Source organism: Mytilus californianus, unplaced genomic scaffold (genome assembly GCF_021869535.1).
Source record: "Mytilus californianus isolate M0D057914Y unplaced genomic scaffold, xbMytCali1.0.p SCAF_8, whole genome shotgun sequence".
NCBI classification, from domain to species: Eukaryota; Metazoa; Mollusca; class Bivalvia; order Mytilida; family Mytilidae; genus Mytilus; species Mytilus californianus.
Genome location: NW_026262734.1, coordinates 60,686,070 through 60,698,186, shown reverse-complemented (window position 1 = coordinate 60,698,186; position 12,117 = coordinate 60,686,070). Strand labels below are relative to the sequence as shown.

The 12,117-nt window shown below is 33.5% G+C and overlaps 1 protein-coding gene across 1 annotated transcript in view; it reads right to left on the bottom strand.

The window, feature by feature from the left end:
• Nucleotides 1-807: 807 nt before the first annotated feature.
• Nucleotides 808-12,117, bottom strand: part of LOC127712819 (uncharacterized protein DDB_G0271670-like) — a 31,996-nt gene continuing 20,686 nt past the window's right edge. Inside the window, exons 3-4 of the mRNA XM_052219427.1 lie at nt 1,442-1,547; nt 808-869 (exon numbers count right to left, since the gene is read on the bottom strand). Coding sequence (XP_052075387.1) covers nt 808-869; nt 1,442-1,547 — 168 coding nt within the window. The remainder of the gene's footprint in view (nt 870-1,441; nt 1,548-12,117) is intronic.

Sequence of the window (12,117 nt, the reverse complement as noted above, 5' to 3'; positions counted from 1 at the left end):
ATGCCATCAAGTTTCCTGAGCTTTTCCTCAAACTCCCTTTCCACATGAGTCTCAAATTTAGCCCAGCGCTCCGCATCGATATGGGACTTGGCCTCCTCAAAAAGCTTGATAATGTCTTTTTTCTTGCAGCTAGAATTATGTCTAGCTACATAGCCTTTTAAGTAAGACCAAACCATTTCGATGGGATTGAGCTCACAATGGTAAGGAGGTGTTCGTAAAATCTCATGGCCATTAGCTGATGCAAGTTCGTCTATAATATACCTAGGAAGAGGTTTGTGTTGCTTCACCAAATCAAGCAGCTCGGCCTTTTTCATTTTCTTATCATACTGAACAATGCTCTTCTCCAGCCATGCCGAGATCTCTGACTTGTTGCTGTTAGTGTTTGGTACCCTTGAGTCAGGATCTAAGTGACTGTGATACGGAGCATTATCCATTATGATTACAGACCGAGGAGGCAGTTTAGGGAGAAGTGTATCTCTGAACCACTCTGTAAAGTGCTCCTTATTCATCTCGTCATGATAATCAGAGCTGTTGGTTTTCGACTCAAATATAAGACCACATCCGGGGATTAGGCCTTGTTGAGAGGAGCCAACATCTAGGATTATCAATCTAGTACCCTTGCCAGAAGGGACTTTCCGATGGGTACCTTTACAGTGGGGCTCAAAGACAGACATGGACGTGCTGGGAACATCCAGCCAGTCACCCTTTACCACATGATTAGTGTTCAACCAAGTGACGTCTCATCTAGATATACAATATGACGCCCCTGCTGCCTAAACTTACGTATCTTACGAAGATATGTCATTCTCATGAGAACGATGTCCTCCCTCTCCGACACAAATCTTCGGCTTGACGCATTCTTGTAGAACCTGAAAAAAAAAATTTATATAAATATATACATTCACAATTGCATAACATTTAAGTGTTATTACACTAAATCATACATGAGGCGCAGAGAACGTACTTTTAAACCTCAACTAAAGGTGGGTGTCAATAACATTCTATATTTGTCGCTTTAAGAGGATACCACATTTTGAAAGAGACTTCTGCAGGTTTATGTTTAAAAGGAACATTATAATAGTGATTGATGCATGTGATTAATTTTTCACATCTGACCCTCGCTTCATTTTCATGCTTAATTGTTGATGTGTATTTACAGTTAACTATTTTACCTGCAAATTTGCTATTGATGCCTTGACCTTATGAATTGATATTTATGAGATTGAAAATGTCTTTCATCAAGTTTTATCTATAGACATCATTTGGTTTGCACAATTATATGTTATTAAAAATAACAAGACCCCAATAATTCAGGTCTCCAACAAAGTTTGTCTGCTTTAAAATCATAATTGTTGATTTTATGCAAATAATTTTTCTCTTTTTTTTTTTCAGTTATATAAAACTGAATTTTTTTTTTTTTTGGAAAATAAGTTAATTTTACCTGTTGCCTTTACAAGTCTTTTAATGGGATTTTGAAGTGCCCATGGCTTATTTTTCTCCTTCTCTCCCACAAAGAATTGGAAAACTTTTCTCAATAATTCTTTTGTCTGAAAAAAAACAACAACATGTTTGTATATGATCAAAGGGAGGTAATCCATAGTAAGAATGGGATGTGATTACTTAAGATTCTTGTTACGTTTCATTTTTTAAAATGCAGAGGGTTTGGTAAAAATGACAGTGCACAAAGATTAAATTATCTACATTTAGTTATGTATAAAGATTGGAGTTGAATTTTTATACGACCGCAAAAAATTTTTGGGGTCGTATATTGGTATGACGTTGGCGTCGTCGTCGTCGGCGTCGTCCGAAGACACATTGGTTTTCGCACTCTAACTTTAGTTTTTGTGAATGGATCTCTATGAAATTTTACCATAAGGTTTGATACCACAAAAGGAAGGTTGGGATTGATTTTGGGGGTTATGGTACCAACAGTTAAGGAATTAGGGGCCAAAAAGGGGCCAGAAATAAGCATTTTTGTAACTTCCAGACATAACTTGTGTGTAAGTGTATGGATATCTCTGACATTGTACCACAAGGTTCGATATCACACAGGGAATGCTGTGATTGATTTTAGGGGTAATTGCCTCAAAATATTAGGACTTAGGGGCCAAAAAAGGGGCACAAAACAAGCATTTTTCTAGTTTCATGACAATAACTTGTGTGTAAGTGTATGGATCTTTCTGAAATTGTACTACAAGGTTCCATATCACAAAGGGAAAGCTGGAATTGAGTTTGGGGGTAATTGCCCAAAACGTTTAGGAATAAAGGGCCAAAAAGGGGCCAAAAATAAGCATTTTTCTAGTTTCCAGACAATAACTTGTGTTCAAGTGTATGGATCTCTCTGACATTGTACCACAAGGTTCGATATCACACAGGGAATGCAGGGATTGATTTTGGGGGTAATTACCTCAAAATATTAGGAATTAGGGGACAAAAAAGGGGCAAAAACCAAGCATTTTTCTAGTTTCATGATAATAACTTGTGTGTTAGTGTATGGATCTTTCTGAAATTGTACTACAAGGTTCCATATCACAAAGGGACAGCTGGAATTGAGTTTGGGGGTAATTGCCCAAAACATTTAGGAATAAGGGGCCAAAAAGGGGCCAAAAATAAGCATTTTTCTAGTTTCCAGACAATAACTTGTGTTCAAGTGTATGGATCTCTCTGAAATTGTACTGCAAGGTACCATACCACAAAGGGAAGGCTGGGATTGAGTTTGGGGTTGATGAATCATAAGGGGGTTCAAAAAATTTGGGGGGGGGTTCCTTTTTTTTTTCTTTTAAAATTTTCCATTTTAAGTTGGTTATTTCTGTTTTATATTTAAAAGCAAATAATAATGACATGGTAGGAGATACACACCAAACAGGATGTGTAAATTATTATATAATAAGTATTGTGAAATAGCAAGAAATTTTCAATTGCACAGTATTGCACAATAGCAAGAAATCTTCAATTGCACAGTATTGCGCAATAGCAAGAAATCTTCAATTGCACAGTATTGTGCAATAGCAAGAAATATCCAATAGCACAATATTGCACAATAGCAAGAAATTGTCAATTGTACAGTACTGCGCAATAGCAAGAAATATTCAATTGCACAGTATTGTGCAAAAGAAGATACTTCGTATAAATTGCCTATTTCTTGACCAATTTCAATGGGGTTTTATTCTTGAATTCTTGGGGTTCTTTAATATGCTGATTCTAACCGTGTATGAAGTTTTTGGATTTTGGGCCCCGTTTTTAAATTGGTCCACATTGAGGTCCAAAGGGTCCAAAATTAAACTTTGTTTGATTTCATCGAAAATTGAATTATTGGGGTTCTTTGATATATGCCGAATCTAACCGTGTATTTAGATTCTTAATGTTTGGTTCCGTTTTCAAATTGGTCTACATTAAGGTCCAAAGGGTCCAAAATTAAACTTAGTTTGATTTTAACAAAAATTGAATTCATAGGGTTCTTTGATATGTTGAATCTAAACATGTATTTAGATTTTTGATTATGGGCCCCCTTTATCAACTTTGTCCACATTGAGGTCAAAAGGGTCCAAAATTAAACTTTGTTTGATTTCATCAAAAATTGAATTCTTGGGGTTCTTTGATATGCTGAATCTAACCATGTATTTAGATTTTTGATTTTTGGGCCCCATTATCAACTTTGTCCACATTGAGGTCAAAAGAGTCCAAAATTAAACTTTGTTAGATTTCATCAAAAATTGAATTCTTGGGGTTCTTTGATATGCTGAATCTAACCATGTATTTAGATTTTGGATATTGGACCATAATAGGTGAATGTCCAATTTAAAATTTTTAAGTTCTTAGACCACATTCATTCTGTATCAGAAACCTATGCTGTGTCAAATATTTAATCACAATCCAAATTCAGAGCTGTATCAAGCTTGAATGTTGTGTCCATACTTGCCCCAAATGTTCAGGGTTCGACCTCTGCGGTCGTATCAAGCTGCGCCTTGCGGAGCATTTTATTGTTATCGTGTAATGATTTTTGTATAAATGTTGTCGCTGATTAAACCAATTTTTAAGGTTATTTATAATTGCAAGACACTGACATGTTGTATGGCTTTCTTAATCAACAATTAATTTATGTATTACTGTACTAGTATATCAAAGTATTTGTTCTAATGTAGCTGTGAAATTGATTTAAGGTACTACATTTGTAGTAAAATTTAAATAATTTGAAAGATTTCTAATTAGTTCTAAGCACTTCTTGGTGATATCTATATTTTTCTTTTGTTGTAATTTTGTGAGTACATTATTAATTGTATTATTATGGTAGCTGTTTATTCCTTCATTACCATCAGTCAAATAAGACAGTATGGGCGAGGTTTACAAATTAAAAACTAAAGGAAAAGCATAGTGATAAAGAACAAGAAAGAAAAATAGAAAACTTCTTTTTTGCTAAAAGATAAAAACATAATTATGTGTTAAAATTTAAAGAATATATAACAATGGCATAAAAATTAATCATATAAATGAACACCACCCTATTCAGACCCTTATATGTAACTGGTAACCCAAACTATGTAGAAGTGTTGCCTTTCCTGTTAAAAAATTATGAGCAAAAAGTAGTTCTTGCTTTCTAAGTCTTTTTATGCCCCACCATAGCGGAGGGGGCATTAAGTTTTACCCTTGTCCATCTGTACGTTCGTCCCTCCGTACATCCCAAAAAAGTTTTCCGTTCTCTAAATTTAGTTTGCCTAAACCAAATTTTATGAAACTTATCCACAATGCTTATTACCGCAAAACACAGATTGAGGGTTAATTTTGGTGACGTCACTTTTACTATTCTAGAGTTATGCCCCTTTACAAATGGAAAAACTGCTGAATTTTATGTTTCTGTTCTCTAACTAAAGTTTGCCTCAACCAAATGTTATGAAACTTTGATACAATGCTCATATCAAGTAGAAATTTGGGTAGCGTCACTTTTATAGTTCTTGAATTAAAATAGCCCTTAACTTTATATGCAAGTGTGGGCATCATCTGTGTCCCATAGACACATTCCCTGTTTATTTTTTTCTTATTATAAAATACCCATTTATAGGGAAATGTTCCGGCCTTTATCAGTTCTTAAACTTAAACAGATACTGTATGGATTCCTAACACTGCATAATAATAAAATTAACAGAAATGGATGAAGTTGGGAGACTAGAGCTTAAAAGTCACCTCCAACACTCAAACATATTTAACAGAATTAATGTTGTTTTGTTTTGTTTTTTTCTTTTTTTGGGGGGTGGAGGGGGGGGGGGTATTAAATTCCGCCATACTAAGTACTTTTCATGTTGTATATTGGTATGTCGTTGGTGTGGTCGTCCGAAGACACATTGGTTTTCGCACAATAACTTTAGTTGAAGTGAATGGATCTCTATGAAATTTTACCATAAGGTACAATACCACAAAAGGAAGGTTGGGATTGATTTTTGGGGTTAAGGTACCAACAGTTAAGGAATTAGGGGCCAAAAATAAGCATATTAGTAACTTCCAGACAATATCTTGTGTGTTAGTGTATGGATCTCTCTGACATTGTACCACAAGGTTCGATATCACAAAGGGAATGCTGGGATTGATTTTGGGGTAATTGCCTCAAAATTTTAGGAATTAGGGGACAAAAAAGGGGCAAAAAACAAGCATTTTTCTATTTTCATGACAATAACTTGTGTGTAAGTGTATGGATCTTTCTGAAATTGTACTACAAGGTTCCATGTCACAAAGGGAAAGCTGGGTTTGAGTTTGGGGGTAATTGACCTAAACGTTTAGGAATTTGGGGCCAAAAAGGGGCAAAACAACAAGCATTTTTCTAGTTAATAACTTGTGTTCAAGTGTATGGATCTCTCTGAAATTGTACTGCTAGGTACCATACCACAAAGGGAAGGCTGGGATTAAGTTTGGGGGTGATGAATCATTAGTGGGTTTAAACAATTTGGGGGGGGGGATTTTTTTTCCCCTTTTTTCTTCTTTAAAATTTTCCATTTTAAGTTTGTTATTTCTGATTTATATATAAAAGCAAATAATAATGATATGGTTTGATTTCATTAAAAATTGAAATATTGGGGTTCTTTGATATGCTGAATCCAACTGTGTATTTAAATTCTTAATTTTTGATCCCGTTTTCAAATTGGTCTACATTAAGGTCCAAAGGGTCCAAAATTAAACTTAGTTTGATTTTAACAAAAATTGAATTCTTGGGGTTCTTTGATATGCTGAATCTAATCATGTATTTAGATTTTTGATTTTTGGCCCAGTTTTCAAGTTGGTATAAATTGGGGTCCAGAATTTAACTTTGTTTGATTTCAACAAAAATTGAATATATGGGGTTCTTTGATATGCTGACTCTAACCATGTATTTTCATTTTTGGGCCCCGTTATCAAATTGGTCCACATTGAGGTCAAAAGGGTCCAAAATGAAACTTTGTTTGATTTCATCAAAAATTTAATTCTTTGGATTCTTTCATATGCTGAATCTTACCATGTATTTAGATTTTGGATAAAAGACCATAATTAGTAAATTAAAAATTCTAAGTTCTTAGACCACATTCATTCTATGTCAGAAACCTATGCTGTGTCAAATATTTAATCACAATCCAAATTCAGAGCTGTATCAAGCTTGAATGTTGTGTCCATACTTGCCCCAACTGTTCAGGGTTCGACCTCTGTGGTCGTATCAAGCTGCGCCCATCGGAGCATTTTATTAATATTTGGGAAAACATTCATGAACTAATAGTTTATGCTCCATTTTCCTTGACCTCTTGGCTCTATCTCTTAAAAAGGGTCAGTCAAATGTGTTTGGATATCATTGATATGTAGCAAAGAATTTTTATTGGTATTAATATTTATTTTGTTATCAGTAAGTTAAAAGCAAACTAAATATTATGGTTATACAATTTGTAATTTCATGGATCTACAATCTGTCGATACCTGTTTCTTGGCATTGCACAGGGTCATGTTTTTATTGGATGTTGGATGTGTACAGTTTGATAATTTCGTCTTAGATGCATGACTGTTGTCGAGACTGCAGCTTTTGTCGCAGAAAGCTCGACACAGGGATAGTGATATGGCGGTGGCACTAACTAATTTCTTAAAAGCTTTATATTTAAGAAGGTAGAATACCTGGATCCTTCATACTTTGTATATAGATGCCTTATGTTATGGAGTTTCAGTATGTCATATGTCCATTGACCTTTACCTCATTTTCATGGTTCAGTGACTACTTGAAAAAAAGTTAAGATTTTTAGTATTCTTAATTTCTCTCTTATTATGAGTAAAATGATAACTTTGTTTGGTATGTCCATACCTTGCAAGGTCCTCATGCCAATCAGACAGTTTTGACGGTGACGTCATTTAATAGATCAGTGAACAAGGTTAAGTTTTGGTGGTCAAGTCCATATCTCAGATACTATAAGGAATAGGTCAACTATATTTGGTGTATGGAATGATTGTAAGGTGTACATGTCCAACTGACAGGTGTCATCTGACCTTTACCTCATATTCATGGTTCATTGATCAATGATCCGTTTTCCTGGTTTAGTTTGTTTCTTATATTTGCAATAGGTCGACTACATGTATATTTAAAGCATATTTGGTATATGGAATGATTGTAAGGTGAAGATGTATTTCAAGTTTGGTTTATCTGACTTTTGACCTCATTTTATTGGATTATGTTATGTTTATGTGATAGTTGTAGTAAAGCTTAATAATTAGAACTATCAACATAATATCAATGGTTAGTAAAGAAGGAGAGACATTTCAATGTGCACTCTTGTATTTATTAGTTGTTATAGGCTTTGAACTAGCTGTCAGTAACTGCTAGTACTCTGAGATCTGTCCTTAGTGTCTTTTTGGTTGTTAGGATGTACAAGTACACTGCCATGTTTACTTTATGTTTTTATACGCCCATTTGCGGGACGTATTATGGTATACCGTTGTCCGTCCGTCCATCCTTCGTCAACATGTCTGACATTAACTCAAAAATGCTTTAACCAATTTGTATAAAACTTTGGTGAATTGTTTATATCTATTGACGTGAGCTCCCTTTCGTTTTTTATAAATTTTAGATTTTATGTTTCCGGGTTGTGGGGTTTTATTCATTAAAAAAGGTGGGTTTTCCAGTTTTCGGACAATAACTCAAGAATGCTTTCACCAACTTGCAAGAAATTGTGTTGAATTGTTCATATCTATTGACATGAGCTCCCTTCCGATTTTTATATATTTAAGATTTTACGTTCCCGAGTTACAGGGTTTTATTCATAAAAAAATTCTGATTTTCCAGTTTTCAGGCAAAAAATCAAAATGCTTTCAGCAGTTCTTATGAAACTTTGGTGAATTGTTTATATCTATTGATGTAAGCTGCATTTAGAATTTTATAAATTTTACATTTTACATTTCTGAGTTATGGGGTTTTATTCATTAAAAAAGGGGGGGGGGGGATTTTCCAGTTTTCGGACAATAACTCAAAAAAGCTGTCAGCAATTCTCATGAAACTTTGGTGAATTGTTTATATCTATTGATGTAAGCTCCCTTTACATTTTCATAAATTTCTAATATGACATTGAGAATTAATTGAACTTTAATTGTTTATATAGTCTGACAACAGATTTACTAAGTATTGCACAACATTACAGTGTATTGCACAACAGCAAGAAATCTTTCATTGAATATAAATTCAATTCATAAAACCAATTTCAAGTTCTTTGACTACATTTATTCAGAAACCTATAATATGTCAAATATTTAATACACTTCAAATTCAGACATGTATCAAGCTTGAATATTGTGTCCAGTTTTGCTCCAACTGTTCAGGGTTGGACCTATGCGGGCGTATGCAGCTGCGCTCAGCGAAGCAGTTTATTGTTAGCAGTATTTCTATTTGTATCCATCTAATGAATTCAGCCTTTTTTTCATGATTTTATAGTTTGTTCTTATATTGTACTGTTACACTACCGTCTAAGGTCAGGGGAGGGTTGGGATCCCACTTACATGTTTAACCGTGCCACATTCTGTATGTATGTGCCTAATCAAAGTCAGGAGCCTGTAATTCAGTGGTTGTTGTTTGTTGCTGTGTTACATATTCGTTTTTTTCATTCATTCGTTTGAAGATTTATTAGGCATTGAGTTTTCTGGTTTGATTTGTTTTACAATTGTCATTTCAGGGCCTTTTATATTTGACTATGCGGTATGGGCTTTGCTCATTGTTGAAGGCCTTACAGTGTCATATAGTTGTAAATGTTTATATAGTATAACACATTACTATAATCATGATAATTTGAATTTAATTGACTTTTTTTTAAGGTGAACATGAAGCTAGAAATATTAAAATCAGAGGCCTGTTTCTCAAAAATACTATATGAATATTTAAATTAAAATGGGGGGTATGTTTATTTCTTACAAAAGTATTCTGATTCCAAATTTGATGAAGAAAAAAAAATATTGTCAAGCAGAACAAAAATTTTGAATCCAGATTTCCCCATACCTTAAATTTAGAAAAAATAATAAAAATAATTAAATTGTTATTGTAGAAAAATATACCCCCTCCCCTCCCCCGAACCCACCACTTTTGAAGTGACATGGTTACTCCCCTAGTGAAACCAGAAAAAGTAACTCTTATGCTTCGTGGCATTGGGCTGTTTTTAAATCTTTGATTGGGTTGTTGTCTCTTTCACACATTCTCTGTATCATTCCCAATTTCATGACAATTTGCTTTTGTGTCATTGATATTAATGATCTGTGAAGTATGATTTCTCAAGAGGTTGTGGGTTTGTCTTTGATCTCATTTTGATTTTTACTGCATACTTGAAAAATTGATTTTGCAGCTTTTAAATTTAATCATTTTGCACAGCATTAATGGTTAGGGTTCAAGACTGGACTGGTTGACATTGAGTCAGCTAAATGTATGTGTATAAGGTAGGTTTAAAATTTTCAAATTCTGATTGATAGGGATGGACATAGCCTATGCAGATAGGTAAAGGAACAGAGATTCAGGGACTTACTGTCCAGCACTCTGTTGTCACTGATTTGGAGAGATAAAAACCTGCACCATTTGTGCAATTCTACTATGCATTTAAACACTTAGGTTCAGTAATAATTACATGGATAGTGGACCTTCGGGCTTCCCATGGATAGAAGCAAGTGCCTGTGTTATGAACAGTTCCCAGATTATTTGTCTGCTGTTTTGTGTTTAAATTTCGTATTTCTTTTTATTTCTTTTGTTTACCTGTAGGTTTCTGACTACATTTTTGTTTTTAGGTGGCATTTTTAGTTTGGAATAATTATAGTTCGATAAATTCAGTAATATATTTATAGTTTCTTCTTTGTTTATGGTAGTCTATCGTCTGCTATAGAATATTTCTCTGGACACCTTATAAATGATGAAAAGATCCGAGTGGCCCCGAAAAATATGCAAATTGCCTGAACGTGAAACTCCACGGCAACACTTCCGGTAATAACAATGTCGGATTCCACCATTGAAAACAATCTAGGATAATGTAAAGGTCAGGATAATACAGTGCAAACACAATAAAAGGTAGGACAGTAGTGGATATTTGGAAAGGATTTTTATTCCGCTTATTGAAAAACGTCATCTCGAGTGAACGCGGCTGATATTTAAAAAAATTTCGACAAAAAACACGGTGCCAATTTTACATGACGGCGACTATACATGTTTCTGTTAAAATCATTTCTTATACCCCTAACCAATTTTCTCAAAATTTTGGCTAAAAAGACTGACTTGATTGGTAATAAAATTTGAAAAATTTATTACTCAAAAACTACTTATTGTAAATACCCAAGTTAAGTTTGATTATGATATTTATTAAATTCATTGCTATTTTCCACTTGTATCACTTTTTTTGGAAATAATTCCAGAACGAGATTTCAACGAGACTTAAAGAATACATCCTTAATTGAAAGCTCATATTATTCGTGAATTATACAACAATGTCATCCTTTTAATGCAGTAGGATATTGGGAAAGTACAAAGGGGCGGTTGTTTCATATTTCACACACAATGTGAGGCAATGATTTGTATAGTATATTACTATACAAATCCTTGTGTGGGTATTCTTTCTGGCATATACTAGTACTTAACGGATTTGTCTGCATGGAGAATGCATATTTAATTTGTGCCACACCGTTGAAACACCAACAAACAGCATTAAAGTCTATTTATAAGGTGTTCTATGTAGAAGGTGTTTATCAATTCCTTTCCTAACAAAAAAAGAAGGTATGGAGATACGAATCTACTGGTGAAGTTTTTGGGTTCATTTCTAATAAAAAATAAATATTATATACAAATTGAATGAACTAATTTCTTTGTAAAAAACACAGTCATTCTGAAAATGTAGGGTTTGAATGTATAAGTTGACCTAAAAAAATCACATCTGCTCTAATAAATGCTACATGTCATGTTATGAACATGTATCATTCATTCTCCCCAGCAACTGCTGAATAAGAGACGGTGACAAAGCCTAGAAAATATCAAAACTTAAATTTCTGTAATTAACTGTTGAGTACTAATCAAATAAGTACATGAAGTACTTATTTGGTCTAAATCCTTAAAAGGTGACGATAAAAAGGAATAGATAAAATAAAATAAGAGAATTTCGAAAACGGTTTAACATGTATTTGTGTTTATTCATATATATTTATACAATGGTTTGTAGTGTGAAAGTGAAAGCTTTTGATTTGTGACTTCACAATGAAGCAAAAATGAATGATTAAATAGTATATCTGTCTACTTTAAAAGTTTTACAAAGATATCTCATGAATCTTCATATATTTCTAATCTATTAATGTCTTACATTTTATTTTGAAAATATAAAATCCTGCTACACTATTTTTTTCATTCATCCAACTCACATTAAACCTTTAAAATGTATCTGTCCTACATGTGCCAGAATCAACCTAGTTAATGGTTCCTTCTTTTGATATCCATTTTTTGTAATACTAAATATTGTTTGACTTCATTTATTTCAACGGGTTTATATTAAAGTCACTTTTTAGCATGCCACAAATCCATTGTCATTCAAATAAGCACAGCTGTCAGTCTGTATTGACATTTTAGTAGTAATTGTCACACATATTCATAAATTTTTATTTTTTTTTCATAGATTT